This window comes from Gymnodraco acuticeps, unplaced genomic scaffold, assembly GCF_902827175.1.
Source record: "Gymnodraco acuticeps unplaced genomic scaffold, fGymAcu1.1, whole genome shotgun sequence".
Taxonomy (NCBI): Eukaryota; Metazoa; Chordata; class Actinopteri; order Perciformes; family Bathydraconidae; genus Gymnodraco; species Gymnodraco acuticeps.
The window spans coordinates 181,763-197,091 of record NW_022991667.1 but is presented as its reverse complement, the minus strand read 5'-3'; the positions used below and the strand labels follow the sequence as shown (position 1 = coordinate 197,091).

The following is a 15,329-nucleotide window of genomic DNA, read 5'->3' as shown; positions in this document are numbered from 1 at the left end:
ATATTGAACATTAAAGCCTTCAAAATAAAGTACAGTCTGTCAGGAATTGTGAAACGCAAATATAATTGTTTAGAACACGTACGGTTAATTAACATAAACGAAACTATAACTGGATATTTTACACTCAGTATTCAATTATGATATTCATGCATTGCAATTAATCAACATTGTTCCCTTTGTCATATGTTAGGGTATTATTTTGAAGGTTGAGATCGGAAGTTGTTTTTTCATCTGCGCTACCTTGACAGTTGTGCTCTGTGTGCCGTGAGCACGCGTGAAACGAAACTCAAAACAAACCCAGAAGTATCATCCGGTGCGCATGTGGTTTATTTGTAGTTCATGATGGATCTTCCATGCATCCAGTGGCAAGATTATGTTGCACAAAAATGGACCGTACTTGACCCCGAGCTAAAGGAAAAGTTTACTACCCTACTTGAAATAGATGATGTTTTCAAATGTAGCCTAACTCTGACAACGTGAGTAGCTAGCTTACTGCTGCAGTTAGCTGCTTGTGGGTTTAAAGTGTATATCTGAGGACAACGTCACTAACTAAATAAAGGTCCATTAACTATTTAAAAGTTATTTGTATTAAGTATTTGTGAACATAGCCTTGTTTTTCAATTGGGCCGTTTAACTAAACTTGGCAAATGTACATTTAGGTTTTCTTTAACTCTGTAAACAATTACCAATAGAAAATGTTGAACCTAGATACATTAACTCAAGTAATAACTTAGTAAACTACTTGATTAGTACTTAGTTTATCTCCATTTGTGTTTTAAAGTCAGGAGGATCTGGACTTCGTGCAGTCAATCTCTGCAGCATACTCCGTACAGAAGGAGGCACAGCAGGGAGCCAAATGCAGGGAGAGGGGGAACTCCAGCTTCAAGATCAGAGACTTCACTGCAGCTGCTCTGCACTATTCACAGGTGAAGTACACATATGACTCTATTGATCACTATGTGCCAGAAAATAAAAACAAAATACATTTATGTGGTACTTCTGGGTTATCTGTTGCCACTTTTTAATAGCGGGTACCCGGCTCCTCCACATGAACTTTTTCATTTCTCAAAATAACAAACATTAATCATAGGGGTTAGGGTTATTTAGAGAGTCTGAAAAAAACAAAAAAGTACCCAGGCCATTATATTTGTGTCCAACATTCCAATTTCAGTTGAATTTCAGAAAAGTTATGGCTGAAGCGATGATATAATGAAAATGTAAATTGATTATATTTTGAGATGCCCATTATTTAAATTAATTTGTGATTATATAGCATGACATGTCTAACTGTCGAAATAAATACATATTGACATCCAGTGATCTCCTTCTCCTTATGAAAGGGCATATGTGTTAATCCTCTAAACTCGGAGCAGCTGTCTCTCTGCTATGCAAACCGCTCTGCTGCTCTCTACCATCTGCAGCACTACCAGGTAAGAAATAATAAGAAAGTGTGGCACTTGCTGTATCATTAAAGCCTGTTTAAACCAGTTCGGCTATATAGTATGGAATGCCATTTAAGCCAAAGTTAAATAAATAAATAATTAAATAAATGCATATATATATATATATATATATATATATAAATATGCCTATGAAATAAATTCTGAAATAAATAAATGAGGCAATAAATATGTATACATGTACATTTAAATACACATTTATTTATTTCATGGGACTTTTATTTCATAATGACACATTTATTTATTTCAAGAGACTTATTTCATAATGACACATTTATTTATTTCAAGAGACTTATTTCATAATGACACATTTATTTATTTCAGGGGACTTGTATTTCATAATGACACATTTCCATTACTTATATGCAAATGAACGGGGCATGGTTAGCTCACAGATCCAGACCAAAGCAACAGCACCACAACACTGACTCAATAGCTCTTGTTTCACACTCCAGTACTCTTAAGTGGTTTGAAAACTGCCAATAAACCAAACCGGTTCCGGTTCAAGAGCCGTTCTTGTGCTTTTCTGGTTCTGAGTCCAGAGCCAGTTCCGGGCTAAAGCCTGATTTAGCTCTGGTTCTTCCTGTTTCAGCCGCAGCGGAGCCGCCGGCTCTAAACACCGAAAACCGGTTCTTAGCTGACCCCACTTGGCTGCCCGGCAAGAACCAAGAACCACGCTCACGTCGGAAGGGGGCGAGATTAACCTGAGCCATAATAACAGTTTATGGCGAGTATGGAAAATGAAAGTTGTAACAAGCAGTAGCGCTGAGCAAAGTGACTAGAACCCAACCACACACTTATAAAAAAATAACACACTTTATAAAGTCAGGCAACACTAACCAGGCTTCGTGTGATTCTGTTTATTTGTACCTTACTTTGACCATCCGTTCACTGTCATTGATCATTGTGGAGAGCAGGCAGAAGTGTTGTTTTGTATTATAGCAGCTATCAGATGGAATCAATACATGGGCTGCACAGGTTGTGCTGTCGGACTATCACAAGTAGAATCATAATGAAAAGGTCAAATGTGCCTGTAGAAAACGGCTTATGCCACAATAGGATAGCAACAAGTAGTCAAGATAGTCAGATTAGCTTCGGTTGCTGTTGCATAACTGCGGTCAACTCAGCCGTCTCTCGCGTTCGCTTGTCAAATCAGCAGCTATTCATTTTTGAGTGCGCGATTAATAGCGCCTTTATGGTAATCGCTGTACAAGAGTCAAATAATGCATGTTTTTTTCTGCTTTATTTGCAATACAAGTCATTTGTACCATAAGTTCTTAATACAATTGGTACTGTTGGACTCAGTACTTGTTAGACTACTACCACAAATACAATGAAGTACTTTTACTGTGTACTTGTTGTGTAATCCTTTGTCAAACTCCCTTCCAGAGTACAATAATGCATGTTTTTAGCTATCTTTGATGAGAGATAAAATGATATTTTGCCATAAGTTCTTATTACAATTGGGACTGTTGGACTCAGTACTACTTGGACTACTCCCACAAGTACAATACAGTATTTTGACTGTGTACTTCTTGAGTAATCCTTTGTCAAACTCCCCTCCTGAGTACAATAATTCATGTATTCTGCTATATTTGATGAGGGATACAATGATTTTTTGCAACAAGTTCTACATGAAATTGATACTGTTGGAGTCAGTACTACTTGGACTACTCCCACAAGTACAATCAAGTGTTTGAGTAATCCCCTGTCAAACTCCCCTTCTGAGTAGAATAATGCATGTTTTCTGCTATATTTAATAAGCGTTAAAAGCATTCACAATACTGGGAGGCTGTGGCTCAGTGTTTTGCAATATGTATTGGTGGTGGGGCAGCATGCAGCAGCGACGTAGCTGCAGCAATAGCAGCAGCAAGCTATGCATGGAGAGAGATCTGGCAGGTTAAATAGAGCGGCATATTAAGGAGACTCTGTTTGGTTGGTTGTAGAGTGGCAAGGGAGCGTTATGTATGAATGCAGCATAAGTGCTCGAGTTGACTGCCTGAACTAGCTCGCAGGCTTCGCCCCATTTCATTGTATTTGGGGTAGTAGTCTAACAAGTACTGAGTCCAACAGTACCAATTTTATTAAGAACTTATTGCTAACAATAATTGTACCTCTCATCAAATATAGCAGAAGTGGCATGATTTTCTTCTCAGGAGGGAACTTTGAGAGAGTATTACACAAAAAGTACACAGTAAAAACTTTATTTTATTGTAGCAGTCAAACTAGGACTGAGTCAAACAGTGTCAGTTTTATTAAGAACTTATGGTACAAATGACTTGTATTGCAAATAAAGCAGAAAAAAACATGCATTATTTGACTCTTGTACAGCGATTACCATAAAGGCGCTATTAATTGCGCACTCAAAAATGAATAACTGCTGATTTGACAAGCGAACGCGAGAGACGGCTGAGTTGACCGCAGTTATGCAACAGCAACCGAAGCTAATCTGACTATCTTGACTACTTGTTGCTATCCTATTGTGGCATAAGCCGTTTTCTACAGGCACATTTGACCTTTTCATTATGATTCTACTTGTGATAGTCCGACAGCACAACCTGTGCAGCCCATGTATTGATTCCATCTGATAGCTGCTATAATACAAAACAACACTTCTGCCTGCTCTCCACAATGATCAATGACAGTGAACGGATGGTCAAAGTAAGGTACAAATAAACAGAATCACACGAAGCCTGGTTAGTGTTGAACCGGAACCGGTTTGGTTTATTGGCAGTTTTCAAACCACTTAAGAGTACTGGAGTGTGAAACAAGAGCTATTGAGTCAGTGTTGTGGTGCTGTTGCTTTGGTCTGGATCTGTGAGCTAACCACGCCCCGTTCATTTGCATATAAGAAATGGAAATGTATCATTATGAAATACAAGTCCCCTGAAATAAATAAATGTGTATTTAAATGTACATGTATACATATGTATTGCCTCGGTTATTTATTTCAGAATTTATTTCATAGGCATATTTATATATATATTTATTTATCCATCCATCCATCCATCTTCTCCCGCTTATCCGTGGTCGGGTCGCAGGGGTAGCAGTTCCAGCAGAGAGCCCCAAACTTTCTTTTCCCTGGCGACATCAACCAGCTCTGACTGGGGGATCCCAAGGCGCTCCCAGGCCAGCGAAGAGATATAATCCCTCCACCTGGTCCTAGGTCTACCCCTTGGTCTCTTCCCAGCTGGACGTGCCTGGAACACCTCCCTAGGGAGGCGCCCAGGTGGCATCCTAACTAGGTGCCCGAACCACCTCAACTGGCTCCTTTCGACGCGAAGGAGGAGCGGCTCAACTCCGAGTCCCTCCCTGATGACCGAACTTCTCACCTTATCCCTAAGGGAGACACCAGCCACCCTGCGGAGAAAACCCATCTCGGCCGCTTGTATCCGCGATCTCGTTCTTTCGGTCATGACCCATCCTTCATGACCATAGGTGAGGGTAGGAACGAAAATGGCCCGGTAGACAGAGAGCTTTGCCTTCTGGCTCAGCTCCCTTTTCGTCACAACGGTGCGGTAAAGCGACTGCAGTACCGCTCCCGCTGCTCCGATTCTCCGGCCCATCTCACGCTCCATTGTTCCCTCACTCGAGAACAAGACCCCGAGATACTTGAACTCCTTCACTTGGGGTAAGAACTCATTCCCTACTTGAAGTGGACAATCCATCGGTTTCCTGCTGAGAACCATGGCCTCAGATTTGGAGGTGCTGATCCTCATCCCAGCCGCTTCACACTAATTATGTATTAATTAATTTATGGCTTAAATGACATTCCATAATATAGTGGCTGTGTGAAAATGGGCCTGGGGAAATCTAACAGATTGTGTGATCAAACGGTGACTAGGGCTGATCGATTATGGCAAAAATCATAATCTCGATTATTTGGGTCAAAAATTGATATCACGATTATTAAAAATGATTATCCATTTACTTTGAAGACATCAATTTATTGGAGAAAAAAAATGTGAACAGTATGTTTTGAACAGTTGATTACCCTGAACTTTAAGTATAATTCAACTGAAAAACCAATTTTTAAAAAAAAAATCGTTTTATTTCAATTGCGTTGTTTTCGTAATCGTTGCAAGCCATAATCGTAATTGCGATTAAAAAAACTAACAGTGACACAATCAAACAGTTTCTGCACATGATTAACATGCTGTTCATACTAAAGTCCATTCATATAGCAGATGCTTTGCAAGAGCATATACGTATGTGATTTGAGATTAAAGTGCATTACTTACAAGGCCACCCATGCAATATATAGTTGGAGGACAGGCAAGCCATTACATACAGACCGTGTGTTCAGGGCATATGTATTCTATGCAATCTTTATGTTTGTTTATGTTTATCTCTTTTATTGAGTGTGTTTTATATTTCATATTTTTAGGCCTGGTTTAGTTTTAGATCTGTACTCAGTCCTAGGCTTGTTTTTACTTATAAATTAGTTATTAAAATGTCCATCATCTTTATATTTTGCTCACAGTTCAATGATTCTTATTATCCCTCAGGATTCCCTTGAAGACATTGACAGAGCTCTAAAGCACGGCTATCCCTCTCATCTTTCACACAAACTAGAGGACCGTCGCGCACAATGCCTCAGGCACCTCTCTGTAGATCAAAAGGGAAAAGACAATCCTGCCTCAAAGAATCCTACAGACGGAGGAAAAGGGACATCTGTTGGACCTCTTTCATTTGGGATTTGTCCTCAAGCTGTTGTTGGCTTCAGCCCGGAGAAAGGGCGACACCTTGTGGCTGCGGAGAGCATAGCAGCTGGGGAGGTGCTTCTGCATGACAGGCCATACAGCTGTGTCCTCATACCAGGGATGGAGGAGGTACAAGGTAAAGGAGGAAGGCAGGATGCAGAGGGAGGAGTGGAGCACCGGCGCTGTCACAGGTGTTTGACTGAAACTCTGAGTCCTGTGCCGTGTGAGGGCTGCAGCTACACCCGATACTGCTCAACTTCCTGTCAGCGAGACGCCTGGGAGGAACATCACCAGTGGGAGTGTTCATTGGGAGCAGATCTGATGGTGATGGGCGTGATGTCACAGCTCGCTCTGAGGGTCACACTAAAGGCGGGGTTGAAAAACATCCAAATGGCCAAGGAGCCAATCAGAAACGAGCACACAGAGCCAGAGTCCAGGGATTCAAAGCCTCCCGATCCTTGTGCTTCACACTACGGTGACACTTATCGCAGCGTGTTTCACTTACAACACCACCTGAATCGCCACAGCCCTTGTGTGCGTTTCCTGAGTGCGATTACCATAGCAACACTGTACCTAAAGCTCAGCAAGGCAGGACCTCCACCTGCATCTTGGGACCTTAGTAGACCCTTACAGGCAAACAGCCATCCCCCAGACGAGGAGGGAGGTATTGGAGCAGCTTGGAACTCAGAGCTGTGGCTGATGGGAAGTGTAGTTCTCAGGCACATGCTGCAGCTGAGGTGTAACGCTCAGGCAATCATCACACTTCAAGACACAGGTGAATTGAGTTTTGTCCAAGTGAAAAATCAAGACTTAAAGTCAGACACATTAAAGCAGTTTGTTCACATCTTTAGGTATTCAGATTCTTATTATAGAAGAAAACAAACATTGACTTTTGTGAAGTTAGAACCAGTGAATTGGCCATATGAACTGATTATCTCAACTTTTGTCTATTCTTTTCTGGTGGTAGACTCATTTGGCTTTACTTTAATTGTTTCAATGGTACAATCCACAATAGAAGAATATATACTATCTTCAGCTTTGAATGTTGTCTAATCGTAAATTGACATTTTCTTTCTCGTTCTTGCATCTCACAGGAGCGGAAAACTCACCGGTGCAGTCTAGCAGGGAAATTCGCATTGCGACGGCGATGTTCCCAACTCTCAGTCTTCTGAATCACTCCTGCTGTCCCAACACCAGTCTGGCGTTCAGCACAGGAACACATCTGTCTGCAGACTTCAGTGAGAGTGTAGCTGAGATGAGAAGCAAAGCAAGCGGAGTCACTGTCGCTGTCAGAGCAGCCAAATATATCTCTCCTGGACAAGAAATCCTGCACTGCTATGGTAGGAAAATGTCTTATTCTGCTCCAAAATAATTGTTAGGGTGCTGACCAATTTCATAACATACAAATCTGCATAGAAAAGCATTACCTTACATATAGTGTGGATAAAACAATGCTTTTTGATTGTTTTGTTGTAGATTAAACACTGACATTATACAGCTGAAATAACTGTGCTTTCAGTTGGCAGTGTTATTCTTTAACTGTTCTTGTTGTGTTATAACTGGTGCTGTAATAAAGCCCTATCCTCCCTCCCTCAGGTCCCCACAGCAGGAGGATGGCGACCCAAGAACGCCAGCGTCTCCTGCGGGAACAATACTACTTCCTGTGTCAGTGTGAGGCCTGCACGCTGCAGCAGCAGTCAGAGGAAGAGGACGGTTCAGAGGGCAGACAGCAGTGCTCAAGTGTTGGAGGCAATCCACAGTCTGGACTTTTGTGTGGAAAGTGCAAAGGATCTCTCAATGTAGGTATTCTTAAGGGTTTTTGTAGATTTTCTTTCATGCAATTAAACATGATTAATTGTCTGAGTTTCTCTATCTTTCTAGGGTTCCATCCTTAATCATTTGAATCACTTTATGATTTTCAGAGAAGCAGCGAGGAGAGAGGAAAAGGATTCATATGTTCCCAGGCATCCTGCGGTCACTGTGTGGCGTTATCTGAAGTGAACCAGAGGCTGCAGGAAATAAAGCAGGACCTGAAGAAGGCTGTGGACCTCATGGAAAGAGAGAGGCCAGGTGATTCTGAAAAACCGAAATGTAAATGTAGATACAGTAATGCATCACTGCCATTCTTCCCTATGTTCTTTTTTACACCTTCATGTTATTCTTCTGCTCCTCCCTCCGTCAGATGAGGCTTTGAGACTGTTGAGGAGGACCCAGAGTCCGTCTGCTCTGAGCCTCGCAGAGACACATCCGTTACAGGGGGAGTTGGAAGATGCTACGGCCAGAGCGTATGCTACCATGGGTGAGAATAATAATGTGTGTGACCTCTGTGGTGAATACGCACCTGCTGTTGAACTTTTACAATAACAGAACTCTCTACCGATTGGTTGAGCATCTAAACCTTCTGAAAGTTTGCCACCTGAAAAGTTCTCTCTCTACGTGCACTCTGGGGATTTGTTATATAATTCTGGGCTGGATCTATCAATAAAACATCACATTTTTCAACAGCAAGTCATAATTCAATAACAATACCAAACAGTAGGGAAACGTACTGAAGATTTAAAGAATAATTCATTTACTTTAATTATAATGTACCATTATTATTGGTGCTTTTTCAGGCAGATGCTGTTTCACACATATACAAACTGTATCAAGCATTATCATTAATGTAATTTGACCTCCAGCAGTTTATGTGAAATGATTGGCCCTAGCAACTATTTAGCTGTGGAAGGCTCAATTTTTGAGTCAAAGATAACCACTCTGAAAAGGAAATTGTATTTGGTTTCCTGGCATACTTTACTAGAAATGTAGTACTGGCAGCCACTGGACAAGCACACTGATATGTTGATGTTTGAATCAGCTGAATTTCTTAACAGTGTAATGCTTATATTAAATATGAAGGAAAAGCCGAAAAACAATAACGGAATTACACCCTGAGGTGTCAAATGTGAATATGTTTTAACTTTTGCAACCCTCTTACTGGGTGGTTTATTTTTCCTGTAGGCGATTGGAGTAATGCTGCCTCACACCTTGAGAGAAGTGCCGTAGCTATTGGGAACCAGTACGGAAAGGAGAGCATTGAACTGGGTCAACAACTCTTCAAATTAGCCCAGCTTCACTTCAATGGGTGAGTGAGTTGTGCAGACATAAAGTAAACATTTTCAAGGTGTGTCGTTTGTTTCAATGTCTAAACAATGTGCAACTGTTCTGCTGTGTTTTTATTTTGACAAACATCATTGGTAGAAAATAATAGTTCTGTCTTGCTCTCCTGTCCTTCTCCCAGTGGTGCCAGAGGCCCCGCCCTCTCTGTCATCCCCATGGTCAGAAAACTGCTCTGCCTTCACTGTGGCCCTCAATGTGAAGAACTACAGGAGCTGCAAGCGATGGAGGACTGTCTAACAGCATAGTCTTACATAATAACAAGAGCGGAAATCTTTGCAGTATATTTTTTGTTTTTAACGAAGTCTAAGTAAATACAAATCTGTGAACGTTTCTAATTGTGGGCCTTGTGTGCTTTTTAATGTATTAAGAAATTGAGATATATCACTGTTTACAAACACTTGAGGGTATGTACAGGTACCTTTATACTGACATACTGTTTTGGAAGTGACGTGCATGTTTTCACAGCGTCTCCATGGCCACAGGTATAGATTCAGTTAATCGTGGTTCCATATGCTTCCATCATCAATTTCAATGTCATGCTTCAATGGAAGTATTGAAGTGTGAGGCAACCTACACACCGGTAACAAAAAGGTTTACACCAAGTTAATCAATTTATAACATCTGTAAATGCCCTCGGCCACATACACAGGTAGCCCTCTGACCTTTAGGTGGCAGCATTTATCCACCAACAAATTAAATGTAATGCTTCAATGGCCGTAAAGCAATATATAGCTTTGACTGTTGAACCAACAGAAGCAACCCCATGTCCCCCAATACCTTCAACTTAAAGTCTTTATGAGCCAGTGTTATAAAACATCATCATCATGTGCTACATGAACAGCAAGAGACGAGGGTTCTGGTCACAGCTCTGCTGAAGAGGTGAATTGGTTTTCAGAGATGATATAAAGCTCCTGTTGTGCAAAGACACTAACATATCGATCACAGCTGGAACTCCTGAGGCATCTGCCAGTTCGACCTCAACAGTTTCTGGGTGGCAGCCAGTTCGACTGACGTGGGTACGTACTCACAGAAAGGTTAAGACAATAAATTCGGGGGAGGCAGCTGCTGAAATCAGAGGAGAAGTCGTGTGTGAAGGCTACACGGGGGCGGGGGCATGCTTAGTATTAGGCTCAAGACCAAAAGAAAAGTCAATCTTGAGCAGGGGGGAAATAATAAAAGCATATCATAAGCAGGGATCATTTCACGGTGACTTTGCTCTTTTCATTCTTTGTTGAAGACAATGAGAGAATAAAACCCATTATGTCTTTTTTGTGCAACCAACCATTCAAAACTCCCAGACATTCAATTTGCTATAATGCAAGACACATTTGAGAACCTGAGACAATCAAATGTTTGAAATGATTCAAACAATGAATTGTTATTAGAAGGTTTACACTACTTTCTTAAAAAAATGTATCAGATACTGAAGAGCAATGTTTCTTATTATACTTTTGTTTTACTACAGAGTCTATAAAACAAGAGGTGAAGAGCTAAGAAGATAACAATGGATTTTTTATGTGGCTGCGATCAGCCAAGCGACTTCAGAGCCACAAATCAAGGCCTGACAAGCTGAGGAGGAGTTTCACACAGGCTATGAAGGCCTTGAACAACGCACAATAAACTATGAAGGGCGATGTAGCTAAGAACATGCAGCTAAATTAAATGTTATGGACAATACTGAATTGTATACTGTGATGACACATCTCTTTCCCCTTTATTATATCTTGCAGTTGTTTTTAATTCTTTGTATATCTTCAGTACTTGCTATTTTGGTATGTGTTATCTAGTATTTTTTGTAAACAGCATTTAAATATGCATACATGTTTGTATATGTAATAAAAATACCTTAAATCTTATGCAAAATACGGTCAGTGCCGCAAATAGAAACCTATAACCTAAAAATCAATTTAAATGACCCGAGAGTCTTTGAATTGTATACATTTTTTGTAATAAATGACATAGTACTTTTATGTTGTATGCAAATCAGTAGATGTCTAAAATAGCTGGCTTGAAAGAATGTTCAAACACCAGTTCAGGGTTTTTTTTTCAGATCAGAAAATATTATCATGCTGTAGACACTGCTGTAGAGAGTCCTCAAAAGTGAACCAGATATGAACCCTATTTTGTAATTCCACTCCTCGCTGAAATCCCTCTTAGAAAATCCTGAGCACGTACTTTTTTGTACAGTCTGTCCTCTAATGAGCTACTGTACATTACCATAATGTTAACATGACATTTCAGATAATGACTTCTCAGACTGGGAAAATCACTGATGCAGCTTAAAATATGCAAATGTGAAGCCAGAGATAACATTGCTTACATTTCATATAGGGAGATGCAGCACACAAAAGAAGGTACTAATGTGGCTGAACATCCCCTTAAGTAGAGTAAGTGATAACATTACTGTCATAGTAATCCAAGAGGTCTTAAAGATACAGTATTTTAATGTTAAAATTCTCTCCAAACACCCTGATGAAAGACTATTGATAAGAAAAAGGCCCTACATTCAAATTCTGAACATCTCGAGATCTAAAATTGCATGCTGGTTTCTGAGTTATTTCTGTTTGTTTGTGTGCCTTGTTTGTAAGTTTCTATATCAGGCAGGAGGTCAGGGAGAACATGTCAGCTGATGTTTAAAAGAAAAGGCAAACAGCATGAACAGGAGCATGAGAAATAGAAACACAGCCAGCATGAGGAAGTCTGCAGACATCACCGTGCTGCGGCCGTATCAGATCACAGGTTCCTTATTAGAATGTCCAGAGCCATTTGAGGCCAATTTTCAGTGGCTGAGGTCTCGGGCTTATCAGATGTCTTGCCATACATAATGCAATCAAAATGGTCCAGACTGACAACAAAAAGCTGTGGCGTGTGTATTCTGTAACAAGGCCTGCATCAATCTGTAACACAGACCGAAAGACTCATCTTCTGTAAGCCTCAAACGTTACAACTCACCGCCTGCATGAATTATAAACAGCTGGTAACGTTAACAATGCACTGGTCTTCAGTCTGAATGTGTGGCTAGATATGGTAAAGTTAAAGAAAGACACATTTGTAGGTAGTTGGTAATAGGCCTATCCAGTATGATCAAATGTTTAGAATCATCATCAGCTGCACAACTACAGTATGACAAAAACGTTTAATGAGAGATTACTTTACAGTAAGAAGCCTGAATGTGTTACACTAACGAATTCCACCAAGGTCAAAGACCCTATCTTGCCATAAAAGCAAGTGAAAAAAGTGTTGGTAATTCACCCTGTGATTTGTATTCGATACACAACGTTATGGTCTCTCACTAGACCCATGCAACAGTATTCCACCAATTGGGAGTCTGACTGGTACACATAACTATATCAAAATAGAAAGACACATTGAAAATGGTTGCGTAATAATGGGGCTAGATGAAAAGTCAGGCCTCCCTAAAGATAATAAAGACCATGAATTTGATTGCCAAATTAAATAGCACTTCTCATAAATTAGTGTCCCTTTGCTTGTCTTTTGGTTTTTGTTGCTTTAGAGCTTATTTTTCCAGGTATTTCTGTCACTGTATCCGACCAATAGAAAAGCAGATGCAGAGTATACTCTATTTCCACTTCATCACTAAGGTCAAGCTCCGAAACACTACCCAAAAGCCAACTCGAAACTAAAACCCTGAAAAAAAGAAATTATTGTTAAACTCTTTGTGATGTTTTTAAAACATTAATAATTTGGGCTTGCTGTTTGTGATCATAATTAAATTATATTCTGTTATGTATCCCATTGAACTCTCTTTCACTGTTCATCCATCATCCTGCACTTTAAATTATCCCGTGCGGACCTTTTTGGAGGGTCTCATCTTCACCTTTATAAAAGCCCTCTGTCCACCCTGAGAGATACATGAGCCCCTTCTTCCTCTCTGAAGGGCCTATCCTCGACTTCTCCGATGTCGGCATCTGCCTTTAAGAGGATTTCTTAAAGATGCTGGATCTTTCAGCGGCCGACATCTGATACATGATGCAGAGGATGGTAATGTGGCTGTTGCTCATGTAAAAATAAAATCCCAATCCATCTCTCACAGAGGCAAGGTTATTACCGACTATTATGGAAATAGCTGACAGTAAATAATAGTCACTCAAGACTTATTGTTAAAGTACAATGATGTATTTAAATTAGTTTGGAAAGATTGTTTTAGATTTGGAGCAAAAATAGAAATATTCATTTCTTATTTTTTAATTTTTTAGAATCATACAGTGGAGGTATGACTTTGCAGCATTGACAGTTAAGAAAGGTCTAATTTGTTTAAAATGTTGCACGTTGAATTTAACGGTATTGGATACTTTCTTGATATGTTTCTTAAAAATCAAGTTTGAGTCCAGTATGACACCTAGGTACTTGAAGTGGGGGACTAGTTCTAATTCTGCTCCGTTTAAAAACACATTGGATCCTTCGATTTTGACTGGTCGTTTGCTGAACATCACGCATACTGTTTTTTTTTGCATTTAACTGTAAGCAAATGTTGTTCAGCCAGTGTTGAACCGTGTCCAATGCATTTGAGAGACAGGATGAGATTATTTCAGTATTTGTCCCGTGTACAAAGATGACCGCATCATCGGCATACATTTGCACATTCAAATCAGGACATACATTAGGCAAGTCATTAATGTACAGAGAAAACAGCAATGGTCCAAGAATGGAACCTTGTGGAACCCCAACAGGGTTGACAAGGTAGGGGGATTTGGTACCGTTGACTAAAACACACTGTTTTCTGTTTGATAAGTAAGATTTAACCCACTGTATTGAATCTGCCGAAAAATTGAAATACGTCAGCTTTGTAAGGAGCACTTGGTGGTCAACAGTGTCAAAAGCCTTCCTGAGATCAAGGAAGACAGCACCTACATATGGGCTTGTGTCCAACATAGATTTAACCTGTTCCATATAGACACAGTTAGCTGTCTCAGTGGAGTGGTGAGCACGAAAACCAAACTGCATTGGGTGGAGTGGAGCGAAACCTTTATCTAAATGTTTGGTGATTAGTTTTGACACCCATTTCTCAGCTATCTTAGAGACACAGGGGAGGATGCTGATTGGTCTGTAATTGGACATTATTGCCTTATCCCCAGATGTAAAGATTGGTGTCACCGTGGCCACCTTCCAGGATAATGGAACTTCCCTTGTGCTGATAGATTGATTTACTAGCATAGTAATTGGTTTTATTAGACTGTCAATATTTGTCTTTATAAAGTTGGTGTCTAAATCCTCTGCATCCCTAGCCTTATAACCTTTTAACCCTAAGATTATATTTTTTATCTCCACCTCTGTGATTTCCTCCAGGTCAAAAACTGGATGTGTATCCACAATCGGGCTATGGGAGACCTCAGATGGCGGGAAGAGCTTTGTGATGCCCAGAGTACTATTTATAAAATACTAATTTAGAGAGTTGGCCAACACTGCAGGGTCTTTTATCAGGGCATCATTGATTTTTAATCCTAGAGCATTATTTTCCTGTTTCTTATGTTTACCAAATAGTTTATTTAGGATTTGCCAAACGTTTTTACTGTTACCTTTCGCACCTTCAATTATATTGATGAAAAAGTTTGCTTTGGCCTGTCTTATTGTTTGAGTTACCTTGTTACGAGTATAAGTACATTTATGTCTGTCAGTGGATAGTCCGGATTTTAAGCTCTGCTTTAATAGTTGGCCTCTAGATTTAATCAAATTCCTGCACTGTAGATTCAGCCCAATTAATCATTTTCACTGCCTCCATAAAACGTTGTTGCAGGTTTTTGGGGATAAAGCGTGAACCCAAGGCAGGGGATTTAGCTGTGGCCATGAACCTTTTTTTTGTGAGTTTCCTTGCAAAAAAGAACAAGATTATGGTTAGAAAGACCAGTCAGGAAGTTGTAGGTTTTAACTATTCTGTCAGCTTTGTTCGTAAATATTAAATCTATCATAGTCTTGTAGGTTTTGGTTATTCTAGTCGGTTGATCCATTAGTTGTATTAAGTTGTGTTTATCCATGATCCGTTTTAAGC

General features: G+C 40.1%; 1 protein-coding gene across 6 annotated transcripts; it reads left to right on the top strand.

Moving 5' to 3' along the window:
• The first annotated feature begins 250 nt into the window (after positions 1-250).
• smyd4 (SET and MYND domain containing 4) lies at positions 251-9,657 on the top strand. 6 transcript variants are annotated; one of them, XM_034198609.1, is made up of 11 exons: positions 251-476; positions 782-926; positions 1,374-1,430; positions 2,053-2,153; positions 5,969-6,938; positions 7,258-7,503; positions 7,760-7,962; positions 8,086-8,254; positions 8,346-8,462; positions 9,164-9,287; positions 9,444-9,657. In XM_034198609.1, the coding sequence occupies exons 2-11, from the start codon at positions 857-859 to the stop codon at positions 9,565-9,567; spliced, it is 2,181 nt and encodes a 726-aa protein (XP_034054500.1). In that variant the 5' UTR covers positions 251-476; positions 782-856; the 3' UTR covers positions 9,568-9,657. The 6 variants fall into 6 exon arrangements, with proteins under 6 accessions (XP_034054500.1, XP_034054498.1, XP_034054497.1 ...); XM_034198610.1 differs by having other exon boundaries at positions 437-559; XM_034198607.1 differs by lacking the exon at positions 2,053-2,153.
• The last annotated feature ends 5,672 nt before the right edge of the window (positions 9,658-15,329 follow it).

Excerpts from the sequence above, each read along its gene's own strand:
- smyd4 (XM_034198605.1), top strand. The coding sequence starts at position 340 with ATGATGGATCTTCCATGCATCCAGTGGCAAGATTATGTTGCACAAAAA. Across the intron at positions 927-1,340 it reads CTGCTCTGCACTATTCACAG|GGCATATGTGTTAATCCTCT; the intron begins GTGAAGTACACA and ends TCCTTATGAAAG. Across the intron at positions 6,939-7,257 it reads CATCACACTTCAAGACACAG|GAGCGGAAAACTCACCGGTG; the intron begins GTGAATTGAGTT and ends TGCATCTCACAG.